The sequence below is a fragment of the Halyomorpha halys genome, unplaced genomic scaffold, assembly GCF_000696795.3.
Source record: "Halyomorpha halys isolate HHAL.00 unplaced genomic scaffold, Hhal_1.1 Scaffold136.1, whole genome shotgun sequence".
NCBI classification, from domain to species: Eukaryota; Metazoa; Arthropoda; class Insecta; order Hemiptera; family Pentatomidae; genus Halyomorpha; species Halyomorpha halys.
Window position 1 is genome coordinate 395,330 of NW_027111614.1, and position 17,108 is coordinate 412,437.

A 17,108-nucleotide genomic window follows, 5' to 3' on the forward strand; every position below is an offset into this window, starting at 1 on the left:
ACAAGTACAGCGACTGGGCGACTGTAAGTTGGCTACTCGACTGGGCGAGTGTAAATGGGCGACGATGTCGACGGGGCGACTGATCTATGGCCACTAATTAGTCGACTAAAACACTCCACAAATGTCCAATCTATAACACTATAAACGCAGACAGGGCTGCTGAGGACGCTATCAGGGCCACTAATTAGCCGCTACTGCCCTAACAAACAAGATGGTCGGTCCGTAGCTAGGTGACGTAACAATGATCACCCCTAGCAACCGTCTCTATTACTCATTATTAGAAAAATTCTTCACACACTCTTCTTTTATTTTTAAAACAAAAACATACTTGTCATGTGTTAAATTTACCAACAGCTGATTAAAAGAAAACAAAAAAAAAGATTTACATTTCAATCAATACACATATACATATATATGGCGTTAACACAACTATTCATAAACAATTTTTATGAAACTATTTTGAAATAGAAAATTATAGTTATTTTAAGTCCCTACTTTTTATTTATTTACAGATATGTTAATATTGTAATTTTGCCAGGTTTTGTGGCGATTGCCGAACTAAAGTATTACGGGCTTATTGGTTGCTCGTGGAAGAGCCGGAGCCAGGCAGAGAAAAGGGTTACGTTCCATCTTTATACGCTGGTATTAAGCGTTGCCTACCAGATAAACACATTCATCTTCCACCTAGTACTGATTACGTGACAGCACTTGTTGCCAGGGTTCATCCTGATATTATCGGCAGGTATGTAAATAAAATATCAGTAAACTCAAACTCGTAAAATGATTATTTATATAATTTTAACTTAATAAAACTTTTATTATTTTTGTAGTGGAGGAGAGCGACATGCAAAAACTTTGGAAATTGCCCAGGGTGAGGTTATTACATGTTTAGGACTTTGTGTTTATGAAAGACTCCATAGAATCCAAATGCGTCTAAAAGAAGAAGAAACAACCTGCCAGGTTTTGGCAGCCATTGCTATAGATGCTCTTAGCAGAAAATTTCAGGTTATAAGAAGATTAAAACTTTTACTGTTTATTAAAGATATCGTTATAACTATTATGTTATGATTTTTCAACATCAAAATTGTTATTGTTATAGGTTTCTGTCGAACTTAAAAGAGGAATTTCCAAGCTTGAACTATTATACAAAGAGTTAACAAAAGAAGAATTAGCTAAACAGCAGAGGAAAGAACAGAAGAAACTTAAGAGGAAGAAGAGGAAAGAAAGAAAGGCTGGTGCAGATTCAAAAGTATTTATTTTTTATTCACCTTATAAACCAATGACCAGCCATTTGTTTACTCTCGAGAACATAACTAATTGGTGAATTTGTCTAGGTGGATGACGCCGTAGAATCAACTTGCCAACTTCACAATAGCCTGAGTTTAAGCGAGACATCTCTTTCATGCCTCGAAGGAATCGAAACACCATTAACCCAGGTTTGCCAATTTAGTCATTTGATCTTATTAGAACATGAAATAAAGTCTCAGGACGACTTGAAGCCAAATCCTGGACATTATGAATGTCCAGATGTGATGCACTGGCCAGAACACGATTTCTCACTTTTGGACGAGATGGTTGATCTAAATTTGCAAAGGCATTTGGTCTGTTCTGAACAAAGTAAAGGGTGCTGTACAATATTGCACACTTGCTGGAAAAAAAAGAGTTGTTTCTTAATTGAACTACGGCTATGCATGGGTGTGATTTGTTCATGATTATGATCGACTTCATATTTTCCCCCAACTAAGGGTACCCATTTTATGAGGTGGTATACTGACTTGAAATCGCTCTATCCATTCTCCCGAAGGCAATACCTCCTTGGTGTTTTCTCATTCCAAGTCTTTAAAATAAAAAAACCTACCAATATCCTCGATCTCTTCACTCTCCAATCATCCATTCATTCATTAAACAACAGATCTCAATAGATCAGTTTATATATGCCCTCCCATAGAACCACCTCGTTTAGCAAATCATTTGTCATACATCTGGAATTCTATTCCTATCTCCATTCGTAAATCCTCATCCATTCTTTCCTTTAAACATACATAACTAAACATCCGTATCGTTGTGAGCAATGTATATGTCCATTATTGATTACTATTATAAATTATAATATAACCTAAGGTTTTTACATAATTTCAGCATGTATACTGAAACTTTTTAAATGTATGTCTGACAATTAATCTTAATGTATTAATTATTAGGAGACATTTTTCCTAGAAAAATTATTTTTTCATTGATTCATATAATTGATCAATCCATTCATTCATTTGATTGATTGATTGATTCATTATATTAATGACAGCATTCCTCATTGATATTTTTTTTTATTTTTCCATTCAAGAATAAGGCTGAAAAACACAATGGAAGCTGTTGCTGCGAGTACTCACAAGACTGTGGTTATTCTAGTGGCAATAACAATGCCAGTTCATCTCCTAGTTCACCGGACGGTTCAGAAGTTGCATGTTGCGATGGTTTTTGTAATGATGAAGGTAATAATTTTTGTTTTATTATATTAATTTTTTTAAATATTTCAATATATTAATTGCTGTCCCAGGAATTTTCTGTGGAGAATGGCTTGAGACAGGGTGAGATCCTCTTTATTTTAATATACCACAGGACGTAGCTATTCATTCAATTAGAACTAATTTAGGAGGGATCATTTACAATTCACTGTCTGAACATTTAGCATATGCAGATGATGTAGTCATTGCTGCTAGAATTCGAACAGCATTAAAAGGAACATTCAGGAATTTGAAGAAGCAGCATTTGAATTAGGCCTCAAGGTTAATGTAGATAAGACAGTGTATATGAAAAGTTCAAGAAAGGATAAAGAAGAGTATAGCAAAGTAACATTCGAAGGCCACAGTATCAGTTCTGTAAAACAATTTAAGTACTTGGGAAGCCTGGTTACAGATGGCAGCAAAGTAGAGAACGAAATAAGCAGCGGGAAATAGGTGTTATTTCTCACTACAAAAAATATTGAAGTTTAAAGCTCATACTAAAAGAATGAAAGTGGTCATTTACGAAACCATCATAAGGCCAGTAGTGATATATGGGGGAGAAACATGGCCCTTGACAAGAAAAACAGAACAGATGCTCAATACCTGGGAGAGAAAAATATTCAGAAGGATATGGGGAGGAGTCTCGGAGAATGGAATTTAGAGAAGGAATGAGGAGCTGGTTGAACTCTTTGGGGAGCCAAGATTATGATTTTAGTGAAAAGAGCAAGAATAAGATGGATAGGACATGTCGAGAGGATGCCCGATAAAAGGATACCCAAAAAGATGCTTTATGGAGAAACATGGCCCTTGACAAGAAAAACAGAACAGATGCTCAATACCTGGCAGAGAAAAATATTCAGAAGGATATGGGGAGGAGTCTCGGAGAATGGAATTTAGAGAAGGAATAAGGAGCTGGTTGAACTCTTTGGGGAGCCAAGATCATGATTTTAGTGAAAAGAGCAAGAATAAGATGGATAGGACATGTCGAGAGGATGCCCGATAAAAGGATACCCAAAAAGATGCTTTATGGCAAACCAGATGGAAAACTGAAAAGAGGACATCCCTGGATCAGATGGCTGGATGATGTGGAGGAGGATTTAAAGCCGTTAAATGTTGAAAGATTGAAAGAGAAACCAAGAAACCGTGTAGATTGGTTAGCTGTGGTGGAGTAGGCCCGGGTTATTATTGGACCATAGTGCCATTATAATATTAATTGTTTTAAAATTTTGCATTCTCTGTTGAGTAACTAAATTAATATTTTTCTAGGACAAAATTAAAAATGAAATTATTTCTTTTTAACAGGAGTTTGTAACAGAGTCACTAGTAATTCAGCGAAACCGAACGGAGGTGAGGAAAGATTGAAACTGTCTCTCGAGCAGATGTTGGAGGTAAGCCTCATTTTTTTCTGTATTGTTTTAATCAATCAAGGAAAAAATTTTATTTTTTAGGATTACATTTTTTCCTGTGTCCAAATTAAAAAGCTAGGCTGCCCAAGAAGAAAAACGAATCATCAACAATTAATTGTTTTATTATATCCCATTTTGGATCCTAGCTACCGAAGGTAGATAGTACCTTAGGCCGCTGGAAGAAAGTCAGTTATTTCACTCAAATTTTTGGTTACTTTAATGAAAATTATGTATCATTACTAGTCAAAATTTATGAGTCTGCCTACTATAGTGTTAAAAAATGGCCACTGTTACTAAACGTTACAAAAAAAATGTAATTTTTCTTTCGGAGCTCCATGTCTTTAAAACTACCAACAACACTAGAAAACATCATTTAAAGTAGAGTACATTTGGTAATATATGAGCCCTAATAGAGTTATTTATGTTCAATAGTTCCCGAGATACAGTTTTTTTAAAAAACAACAATTCATAACTAAATTAACTCTAATTAAAGCTAATTGAATGTACTATACAGTAATTTATAATGTTTATCTATATAGGAGTAGTAGTTTTTATGATATTCGACAAAATAAATTCACAAAATGTTGATTTCCAGTTGTTTTGATAAACATGATTTATGAAAAGATATATTATCAGGAAAATTGGGATAAAAATTTTAGGAAACAAAAATATAAAGACAGAACTGATTGTTTACAAATTCCTTAATTATTAATAAAAAAAACCATCATAGCAATAACAGCTGCATTTCCATTTTTTACAGGACAAAAAGAGCCCCCCCCCTTTGGGAGTTTAGTTTATAAACATAAATATTTCTAAAAAGTCACTACTTAATTAATTATATTTTTTATATCTATTTAAAATAAAATAATGATTTGTCTTATATAATTAAATAAAATATTAATAACACCAATTACAAATGATCCACTTAATGCTCAACTGTTTATTTTAATCCTCCGACGTTTCGGCCCTTAGACCATTATCAAGGAGACAACCTCAATTATTGACTAGTCACAATTCATCTAAAACATCCTTTCTTTTGCAGGCTTATTACCCTTGTCATATAATAAACCGCACAATCTCCATACAAAAATTATCCTTATAAAAATTTTCAATATTATCTCTTTCCTTTTTTTTCAATATTATTGATGTGGTTCGAAAGCTCTCAACTGGAGCAGTCCTGATGATGCTCTACAAAGTGGGGCGAAACATCGGCAAATTAATAATTGTTCACTATTAACTTCTTCATAGTTTGAAATAATACAGTCAGTTATTTACATATTAAAAAAAAAAATTTAAGCATAGTTTTTGTATTGAAATTGTGTGGTTTATTATATGACGAGGGTAATTAACCTGCATAAGAAAGACAATTTGAAATGAATTGTGACAAATCAATAATCAAAGTTGTCTCCTTGATGATGACCTTATCGTCGAAACGTTGGAGAATTAAAATAAACTGTTGAGCATAAAGTGGATCATTGTAGATGGTGTCATTAATATTTAATGTAATTATATTTATTAGTTTTATATTTATTTTGTTATTTTATTTACATATTTTGTTTAATAAAACTTACTGGCCATTCGCACATGGGAAGCCCTTTGCATGGCTGTTCACCACACAATACTTCCATAGTAAATTCTCGGACTTATTATTGCTGTGTAAATCCAATGCATGACCTTTGGGTTGAAACCCTAGGTAGTGTCCTAGTGTGTCTTACTTGCCAAAAGGTAGCTCTAATTTTTCTTTTACTTTCTGCCAAACGTGATCCTCAGTTCAGTTTTGCGTCAAAACTAATTCCGAGGTATTTGACCTTTTGGCTCAGTTTGAGTTGATTGCCAAAGAAAATTGGGGTTTGAAATATACCCAATTTCCGCAAACCAATGCTATCCACACAGGGAAAAAAAATCATGGAGATATATTGGATAATATGAAATTTTTAATTTAAATATTGTATCACTCTAAATCCAATTTATTACTAGAATTTTGTTCTATTGAATTTATAATAGTGTATTCATTTTTTGAAATTATTTAACCATCTTTAATTGTCTATTATTTTTAAAGGAAACAACTTCGTCTGATGAGGAAAGTTTTATTCCATTAGAAGACGTTAGGCAGTTTCAGTCACAAGTTAATATTACACAAAAAAGAGAAGAACTGCGGAGAACACTAAGGCAAAGATTTGCCGAGTTGTGCGGTAACACCACTCAGCTGTAAACATTAGAGAATGTTAAGTATTTTAGACTTTTTTGTTGCTATTTATTCTATTTACTCTGAAATATTGTTTCATTTCTTTCGAAACATTCATAAGCTTCTTTTCTTTTTGTTTCTCTCTGTACATACCAATTTTTTATTTTCTACTTACTCTCATTTATAAAAGAAAATATGGAGAAATAAAAAAATCCAAAAAAAAAAAAAAAAAAAAATGAAGTCATAGTGTCAATTAGTGCCAAAACTAACATAATTATTTTTCTTTGTTCTCTGTACTTCACACAATTATATGGATGTGTTAACATAGATTTTTTTTGGTGTCTTTATTTGAATTGTATTATGGTTTATTTAAATCTGATAGAGAAGTATGGCACTACTTTGTATACATTCCCAAGAGTTGTTAAAAAAAAAAATAAGGAAAAAAAAAGAAAAATTATAAACATTGTATTGGTTTTAGCTTTAAGTTAAAAAGCAGTAATAATACCGCTATGATATAAATAAAACCATTTTAACATTTAAGACTCTGATGTCCTCATCATAATTCAGAGCATTTAATAACTCTTGATTGATTTTTAAACATGAAAATTATATATTTTACGCATATATTGATTCATCGAAATCAAGTTCTCTTCGTAAATTTATTTTTCTTTCTTGATTTAAAATTTTTCTGATCCGCTTTATATCAAACGATTACAAGATTAACAAAGAGCATAAAGCTTGAATAAGAAAAATAATTATATAATTTTAATTAGAAAAAATGGCCAGCTCATTTTTGTCACTTTGTATGTTGATAATTTGAATATTATGATAGAAAATTCGAATTGGTATTTGAATAAAAAAGTTATATTTTTCTCTTACAAAATTATCTTCCTATATTTTATGTCGTTCCAATAATAAATCAAAAAAAAATTAATCTATTTACGCCACCTTACTTTTGATTTTATTTAGTCATATTAAACATTTCAAAAGTCTGTTGAGTAGGGAAATGAAATACATAAATGATTTGATGCTTTTGAATTTATAAAAATCATATTAAAAAATTTTAAATATTACTTTTAAATACCTTAATTAATTTAGTTATAATCATAATTTGTTTTTCTTACAATAAAATACAGCTTACAATATTGTTTCATTGGTTTTCAAAGTAATGTTTAAAAAAAAAACTCTTTTTTTCTTCAAGGGGAGAGAGTCAATTTTTTCCTGTAATATAATGTAGCTCACAAAGTTTCATTTGATTTTAAAAGTTATGTTTAAAATTTTTTTTTTTTTTTTTTTTTAAATTGAGAAAAGTCATTTTTTCCACCTGCAATACAATATTCTGTAGTTCACAACATTTCATTTAATTTTTATAAGAAATGATAAAAAAAAAAAAAAAAATAATCTGTCAACTACTGACATCAAAATATATCCTTCTTTTGCTGAAAATGATTTGATCATTTTGAGTTCTTAAAAATCACGGTAAAATAACTAAAAATTTAAGACTTTTCTTTACTATACAATATTTTTTTTAAAAAAGTCACATAAAAACATTAATAAATAGATAAATTAAAATAATTGTTAAAATACTACACCGCATTTTGTATCAACTTTTTTTTTAAGCAGGAAAAAGTTAATTTTTTCCTACAATATAATACAGCTCACAACGTTTCATTTGATTTTAAAATTCATGTTAAAAAAAAAATTATCTGTTAACTATTGATATGAAAATACATCAGTCTTTCCTAAAATGTTTTCATCGTTTTGAGTTCATAATAATAATATTAAAATCGAAGACTCTTATAAAATATATATTCATGGTTTTGTTTTTATTTAAAAAAAAAAAAAATCCATTTAAGTTGGTAAGTCATAATGCGTCATACAGCATATTTTATTTTAAGCATCGTTAAAAATAAAAAAATCTAATGTTATTCACTGATTTAAAAATTTAGATTTATAAAAATAGTATGGTTTAAAAATTCCATTTAGATTAGAAAATAAATAATTATACATTAGATCATGTCTCTCACTAAAAAAAAAAAGTAATAAAAATAAATCTTTTATTATATTATTTCAAAATTTTTCGAGACCAGGTAATATTTATCAATTAATTAATTTAATATCCAAAATAGTCTCAACACTATATATTTATTTATTTGTCCCACGTTTCGGCCCTTCCAGCCATCCTCAGGGACATCTTCAACATAAATTTCCTCTCACATTAATTGTTTTCTCCTTGCAGGCTATTTTGCCCAGGTCAATATCTTTATTTAAGTCAAAAACCTTTCTATTTAAAATTTTAAAAAACCATTCACTTATCTATTCTATAATATTGTCCACACTATAAAAAGTTTTTATACTAATAATAAACTATATAGTTTTTTGTTATATGGTGTGGGTTTTTATAGTGTGGACAATATTATAGAATAGATAAGTGAATGGTTTTTTAAAAATTTTAAATAGAAAGGTTTTTGACTTAAATAAAGATATTGACCTGGGCAAAATAGCCTGCAAGGAGAAAACAATTAATGTGAGAGGAAATTTATGTTGAAGATGTCCCTGAGGATGGCTGAAAGAGCCGAAACGTAGGACAAATAAATAAATATATAGTGTTGAGACTATTTTGGATATTAAATTAATTAATTGATAAATAAATCTTTTATTTATTATGAACATTATAACCATGTTATATTCTTCTGCTAATAAAAATTAAAAAATAAGTTGTATTTGTACTAATGAGCAATAATAATTATTTATTTATGCTTTGTAACATAACTATACTCTTATGATGCATTACGTTTTAGGAAAGTTAAATATTAAATAGCCATTGCAATTATAAATATTTTGATTAATCTGAATCTTTGATAAAATTTATTTTAAATTCAAGGATTTAAAATAAATTTATTTTGAGAATTTGTTTCAGAATCAAAAAGCTTTAAGGTTATTAAGAAATAGACAGATATGATTAAATCTTTTAAAAAGTTTATATATATAAAAATATATATATGTATATTTGTTTAAACATATCCATGTTTTATTTTAATATTTTCAACGACTTTGTAATCCATTATACCTTGTTTTTATATTTGGTAATATATTTAATTTTGTAAGTTACATTTTATATACTGGTCATCTTACTTATTGTTAATTTATTTTATTATAATAAGTGCAAATATATTTAATTATACGCACCGGAGTATTATAATAAATAGTTAATGCTGATAGACTTATTTTAGTGTATTTTGTTTTTTAAGTGCCTTTCTGGTTTTTCAAAAGAATAGTTTAAAATTATTTTTGTTACTTTCAGACAGAGATGGGCAAAAATTAGCTTTAGCTAAAGTTGCCATGGATACGAGCCTTATTTATGAATGAACCATTGATAAATAAATATTGTATCCATGGCAACTTTAGCTATTAGTTTCATCGTTGCCCAACTCTGCTTTCAGATAGTTTATTAAAGAGCATTGTTTTTTAAACTTTTGTTTGCATTCCATGTTAATAAGTGTGTTTAACGCAGTGAAATTAAAAGATGTTTCAGACATGGATCTCCTTGTTTTATGTATTTTTAAGAGTATTGGTAAAAGATATTACATGTGAGTGAATGGTGAAATATTAAAAAAATATATATTTATGAATGATTCAATAAAAATAATTACAGAAAAAAAAAATTATAAACCCCTGTTTTGATATCTTACTTGTATTGTATGTTTATATAGAAATTGTCGATCTAATTACAAAATATTGTCGGTTAGTACCGTTTATTGGAAAATTGATTTATCATAAAAAATTTAGTAATATTGATGTATTTACATAGATTTCCTGTTGTGTTCCTTTGAAATAATAAAAGGCAATATTCATACTGTTTATATTTGTTTTATTTTACCTTTATTTGTACGTAAACATTTTTATTAACTTTTGAAATGAAACTTTAGTGACATTTTACGACTAAAAAAAAAAATTATACTGGAGTGAATTGATTTCATGAAGCAAGGAATGCTCGAAATGAAATGGGAATGTTGGGAAGGAAAATTTTTATATTGCTCCAGGAGAGTAGGAGCTTAACAATCTCGGCAATTTAGCACTCTCATACATTTTTATCACAATATTATTTTTTTAAAAATATCTTTATTGAAATTTACAACTGTATATTACATAATACATTCAGTTAATTTGATCTTAGTTAACATGGAGTGTTACAGGCGTGTAGAGCAACTACCCATTGGTAGCACTATAATGACATTTTACATTAGCTGGTCTCGTGGTCATCTTCTTATCAGGCGCCTCGGAGGATTATCAGGAATGGAAGAGGATGCAAGGTTCGACACTAGGGGGTTTGAGTGGTTAGAGAGTATATAATGGAAGGAGTGATATCGGGTTCGGGCTAGATCGGTTACATAGGGAACATTAAGGTCTTTATGTATGATTTTATTTGTGACAAAGTAAGGAGCATTGAGGATTTTATGAAGGAATTTGGATTGTAAGGATTGGATACAAGAGGAATTCAAAGGTTTAGTGGAGCCCCAAAGCTCAACTCCCTATGTCCAGATTGGCCTTATTACAGTCATGTTTATCTAGTAAGTGCTGTAATAGTCGAAATCGACATGCAGTTTCCTGTGTTTTCAGTCTTGTGTGAGAATTTCTATCTCATTATAAAAATTTGTCTACTGGAATTGACTTAATAAGAAATCTATTCTAATTATAATTATTATTGTGAACTATTAAAATATGTTATTTAAAATGTGATGCAAACCAAAAAGGGTTAGGGAAGTTCATGAACTACATACAAAATAACAAATCAATTTAAAACAAAAATTAAAAATGTATTTACATAAAAACATTTTAACAATACTTAATCATTGTTCACAAATCTAATTTTTCCTAGGATATGTAATTTAAAAATTAGGCGCCTGACTCATCACTTCATAATTTTCTTCTACCCTTTGAATGTATTTGTTGGAATTATTTTTCAAAGATTTATCCCACACCAGATCCTTTCTCAAATCTAATGACCAACTTATTGTTACTAGAGCTGACAAAGGTAACCTGACTGTCATCTCAGATAAGACTGAATACATTGAAAAAATTATACAACTCCTCTCTGATCAATCCACCTATCTACCTTCAACCCGTGATCCCACCCGCTCACTTATGAATAAGTTTAATCAGCATATTAAAACCCTTCTTCAAAATAAATTAATTAACCATCCCACTTACTACAAGCTAATTTCTTATAATTCTTTACCTCCTCATCTGTACGGACTTCCTAAAATTCACAAACCTGGCAACCCCCTTCGTCCCATCATATTCAATATTAATGCTCCATCTTCTAAACTTAACCAATTCCTCCTTCTGTCTCTTCAGTTCCTGAGCCATGACAACCCTTATGACATCCACAACTCTTTCCAACTGCGTGAACAATTATTATCCCTTAGAATTCCTGCTAACTTCATTCTTACTTCATTTGATGCTGAAATCCTCTTCACCAACATACCCATCGACAAAGCACTCCAAATTGTGGAAAAGAACTGGTCTACAATAGAGCCTCGTACCACTCTTAACTTAACCTCATATCTTGAATAACTTGAACTATGTTGTAAATCTGGATACCTAACTTTTCAAGGAAAGTTCTTTCACCAAACATCAGGTCTCGCCACGGGAAACTCTCTTGCCCCCGATCTCTCTAACATTGTGTTCAATGACCTCCTTGATAATATATCTATAAATATATAAATATCCCTTTTATTTATCAAAAAATATTTAGACAACCTTTTTCTCATTCTAAACCCTGATAAAATCCCTCACATCCTTTCTTCTTTTAACTCTTACCACCCTCGCCTTCATGTCACCGTTGAAACCGAAACTAACTCTTCCCTCCCCTTTCTTGACCTGCTTATTAATAAGAATAATGACGGCTCCTTGCCCACTGACTGGTATAACAAACCCACTTACTCCGGTAGGCTACTATTTTTCTCAGCACCCCCACCATCTAAAAATTAATATTGCAAAAAATCTCATACACCGTTACCTTTCCTTATCCGATCCCCAATACCACAACACTAACATTCACCGACTATCTTGCTTTCAAATGATTTTCCACTTCACATCATAAAGAAACTTTTTAACTCTTACATCAACCGTTCTACGCCTACTTCTCCTTCCCCAAACTCTCTACACCCACCATCCATACTCTTGATTTATTGATCCCTTCCATATGTCCCCTCTCTTACTGACAACATACAAAAATTCTTATAATCAACAATTCCTTCACTATGTCTTGGACTCAAATCTCAAAATAAACTATCTTACTTTTTTACTAATACCAAGGATCCCGCATACATACAGCCATATATTAAACTTAATTAAGACTATATTTAGTATAGTAATATTGTTTTTGTTTTACGCTCATTTTATTATCATCACCAAACATTTTTTTTATTATACTTTTGTTTGTTTTTTTCTCCTGTTTGTTATCTCTTTATCACTTATATTATCAATTTACTGGTATTAATTGTAAAAGAATACTGTGGAAAAAAAATGTTATCTTTTTATTATATTGTATCATATAAAAATATGTAATTTATATATGTCCGATCACGGATTGATCAGTATGCTGTGTAATGTGGCAACCCGATGTATTTGGGCAGCATGAATGAATAAATTTCTTTCTCTTCTCTCATCTATGTTTTATTATCTTTCACATTTACTTTGTCTTGTTTTTGGTAAACTGGTATTTCTCATGTTTCTTTTAACTTATCATTATCATCACCTATATTGTTAATATTCCATCACTTTTTTTTCACTTATCTCTATAATTTATTATTAATTTTTAATCTTTTTATGTACTTCTTTCTACATATCACCTTGTACTTTTATATATATTTTTATTTTATTTTGTAAACTTTCACTTCCGATTTTTAAATTACCTTATTTCACTTTGTTTTTCATGTTACTCCTGTTATCTTTACTATTACTATTATCAGTGTAGATAAATGATTATTTTCATGATATATAAATACTACAGTTGCTATCATTGTTTAATTATTTTTCTTACTTAATTCTTAGTATATATTTTTTTTAATTTACTTTTACTTATTATTAGTTACTTCTTTTACAATCATTGTTATTATATCCTATATTGTATTATTTTCTTCAGTATTATCTCGTATTATTAGTAACGATATGTGTCATTCTAATTTTACTTAGTTATTCCTAAATTAAAAATTATTATATTTATTATTATTATCATATTTCTATATCTTTCTCTTATCATTTTTCATCATATCTTTATCACTACTTCCTGTATACGCGACGTATTTTAAATTGAAATATAACCGTTGAATGGCTGGTGGGGGGAGCCAGCTCCCCACTCCTCCACGCTTCCGCTTCATTGTTGCCTACTGTTCACCCATTTGCTTTGAACAGGTAGGTTGTCTTGACTTGTTCTTTGCTCATTTATTATCATTTTATATCTTTATTATTACTTATTTATGTTTAATTATTATTTTTTCATGATGTTTATTTAATCTCTATTTTTTTTTTTCCCTTCCCCATATTGTTTTTGTTTTATGTACATCTCCTGTATTTTTTTAACTGTATATTTTACGTATTTTTATAAAAATTTTTACTCTTGCCATTGTTACTTATTTTTATTCTTATCATTGTATTTTTATTCTTATCATTGTATCATTTTGTATCTTTTTAGCCCTGATGAAACCCTACAAAGTGGGGCGAAACGTCGGAAAATAAATAGTTGTAAACTATTTATGCTTCTCCTTTGACCGCAACCCTGACCATCTTCCTATATATCAATTTTTACGGTCAACTATATATACATATATACAAAAATTGTTAACATTTTTTTTTTAATGAAAATAATTAAAACAACTAATAACTAATGTTATACTATTTTTTATTCTATATATGACCACTGTGTAATATTTTAATTTACTTTTATGCTGGAATAATAAAAATAGGTCGCAGAAATTGAGTTTAACAGATTAAGAACACATTTGGCGGAAAAAAGAAATGATAAATTTGTATTACACCTATACAATTTGAGTAACAAGTAGTACAATTATATAATTTGTCTAATGGGGATTGTTCTGCTGTTGGGCAGGTAGGGGGTGCCTCTGAGTAGAAAAATAATTTAACAAACACATAGAAAAAAAAAAATGTAAATGTATATGTAAATAGATAAGAAGCATAATGTGAGAAAATATTTAAAATACGAAAATTTTAATATATATATAATTAACTGTATAATATCAAATATGAAAAAGATGGTTAGGGTTGTTGGGTTCATTGGATTAATTTTCGACTATTTTTTTTCTTTTTGACCGCAACCCTAATCTTCATATTTGAAAATAGTAGTAATTTGAAATAATTAAAACACAAATAATTTAGTCTCCAACATAATTAAAATATGATATATTTAAATATTTACAACATAAACACATTTAAAATATTTTTATAATTGAAGAATGATCTTTCTACACCTACAGACATGTGCAAAGTTGAATGCGTTTCAAATTAAAGGGTTTTGTTCCTTGTTGACATGAAAAATCCATACTGTGGCTAATTCCATTTACATATACTGATTCGTATTAGCTTCTAAACAAAATATACAATTGCATACAAATCCGGGCCTCATGAAGAATCAACAACATAAATTAATTTAAAGTAACATAATTTCATATCATTCAAAGTGAATGAATAGTTCATTATTAGTTTAAAACATGAATGTAGTATCTGTATATTAAAAATATAAATTAGATCTTATGAATGAATGAAGAATTAGTTGTAGATACCTCATGATGGAGTGACTACCCCGAAACATTATTGGTTTTAATGAAATAAAATAAAAAAATTAAAACAAGGAAGAGTACTTTTCATTCATAAGATCTAATTACAAATGAAATTTCTTAAGTAGAATATATAATTTTAAAAAAATAAATAAATAAGGAAATTGCCTTGATCACTATGGTGTGTATTCCCCTATACATAGGCAAGCATTTGTACCACCAAAACCAAATGAATTTTTTAAAGCTACTTTCCGACTAGATTTCCAATCCTGAGATACATTGGGAACACAATTTATACTTTTCCCCTCATCGCACTTATCTGTTAAATTTATTGTTGGAGGAAGTTTTGAATTATGACAGGCTAAAACAGTGAAAAGGCTTTCTAAATTCCCAGCAGCTCCTAATAAGTGGCCGTGTGCACCTTTTGTTGAAGAAACTGAGAGATCGCTTATCGTTGATTCGAACATTTTCATAATAGCTCGTAGTTCAACAGCATCACCTAATGGAGTTGATGTAGCATGCGCATTTACATAAGTAATGTCAGAAGGCTGTAGTTTTGCATCATTAATTGCTCTCTTCATGGCAAGTAACGCGCCCAACCCCTCTTCATGTGGAGCAGTTATATGTGATGCGTCTCCTGATAGTCCATATCCTAATATTTCAGCGTAAATGTTTGCATTCCTTTGTAACGCATGATTCAACTCTTCGAGAACCAGTATTGCGGAACCTTCACCCATCACAAATCCATTTCTCTTTTTGTCAAATGGCCTTGAAGCTGATTTAGGAGAATCATTAGAAGATGTACACAGGGCTCTGAGCCTGCAAAATCCAGCCAAAGACAAAGGGTTAATACAGGCTTCAGAACCGCCACACACCATTACATCAGCGAAATCATTTTGAATGAATTTGAAGGCATCGCCAATGGCATGGCAGCCAGTAGCACAAGCTGTCGATACTGTATGATTGGGCCCCTGAAATCCATATTTCATACTTATATGTCCTGCTACCATATTTGGTAGAATTTTAGGAACAAAATATGGACTAACTTTAGTATAACTTTGTTTTAAAGCTTCATTGGTTTCACATATTGCAACTAAATCAGACATACCAACACCTACACAAACACCAGTCCTTTCTTTAGATGAAATGTCATCTGGTTTCCAGTCAGCATCATCCAACGCCTCAGAACTCGCTATTAGGCCAAAGATGGATGACAGGGACATAACTCTCATATCACTTTTTGTTACATGCTTGGATATGTCCAATTCCTCGGGTCCAGAACCCTGAGGAACTTGGGCAACTATTTTACAAGGAATTTTTTCATAGGCATCTAAATCTTTGATTTTCGAAATTGCACACCCACCAGATAACAAATTATTCCAAGAAAGTTTGACATTTATCCCTAAAGGACTAACAGCACCCAAACCTGTTACAACTACTCTGCGGTTCATTTTAAAAACATTTACCTAAAATCACATTTAAAATTTATTTTCATTTAAGAAAAAAACTTTATTTCCATGCTCAAACGAAAATGACATTCAAACAGGACGATAATAAAATTAGAATATTAAACCCAGCAGTAATATAACCTTTCGCTAAAACAAAACAAAACCTTCTTTGCATTGCATCGAAGTAGAAAAAAGAAATAGACAAGAATGTGTTGCTTTTGAAAGTTCATGAAATGGTGTTATAAGTTCAGTTATATTTTGTTAAAGCAACTTGAATTTTTGACTCACTAAGTTTCAAGTATATATAACAGAAGGACAAAACATACAATATTCATTTACTTAAACTCACAAGGTTATATTTATGATTAACATGAAATAAAGGACTCAACCGTTTAGCAGGACACAAACAAAAATAAAATAATAATAAAAGTAATGATGGTTACATAATGAGGTGTAGATAGTTGACCGTAGATTAATGCTTGAAGAAGTTTGTCGGGGGGTGCGGTCAGCAAAGAACAACATAAACCAATTGGCATCAGTCAGTTACCAATCTTCCCCTCTACACGCCACAACCCCTGATGAAGACCTGAAACTCAGGTCGAAACGTCGGCATAAAATAAATAAATATGGTTTTGTTTATTCATGTTGTTCTTTGCTGACCGCACCCCCCGACAAACTTCTTCAAGAAGTGATCTTTTAACTTTCTTGAGACTGTTTATTACTGTTTCAATTAAATATTTTGTATCCAATTTAAGTCTTAAAACTTATTA

The 17,108-nt window shown here is 30.2% G+C and overlaps 2 protein-coding genes across 2 annotated transcripts in view; one reads left to right on the forward strand and one right to left on the reverse strand.

Annotated features, from left to right (window-relative positions):
* The window catches only part of LOC106678382 (gametogenetin-binding protein 2-like), a 20,287-nt gene extending 13,959 nt beyond the window's left edge, over window positions 1-6,328 (forward strand). The window contains exons 5-11 of the mRNA XM_067049704.1: window positions 539-742; window positions 831-1,005; window positions 1,100-1,249; window positions 1,335-1,436; window positions 2,342-2,489; window positions 3,804-3,889; window positions 5,967-6,328. Of these exons, the coding sequence (XP_066905805.1) occupies window positions 539-742; window positions 831-1,005; window positions 1,100-1,249; window positions 1,335-1,436; window positions 2,342-2,489; window positions 3,804-3,889; window positions 5,967-6,119 (1,018 nt within the window). The 3' untranslated portion in view covers window positions 6,120-6,328. The remainder of the gene's footprint in view (window positions 1-538; window positions 743-830; window positions 1,006-1,099; window positions 1,250-1,334; window positions 1,437-2,341; window positions 2,490-3,803; window positions 3,890-5,966) is intronic.
* A 7,753-nt stretch (window positions 6,329-14,081) lies between these two features.
* LOC106678385 (3-oxoacyl-[acyl-carrier-protein] synthase, mitochondrial) lies at window positions 14,082-16,500 on the reverse strand. The gene has a single exon (XM_014416864.2). It carries the CDS (start codon window positions 16,339-16,341, stop codon window positions 15,067-15,069), a length of 1,275 nt encoding a protein of 424 aa, XP_014272350.1. The 5' UTR covers window positions 16,342-16,500; the 3' UTR covers window positions 14,082-15,066.
* Window positions 16,501-17,108: the final 608 nt, after the last annotated feature.

Excerpts from the sequence above, each read along its gene's own strand:
- LOC106678385 (XM_014416864.2), bottom strand. The coding sequence starts at position 16,341 with ATGAACCGCAGAGTAGTTGTAACAGGTTTGGGTGCTGTTAGTCCTTTA.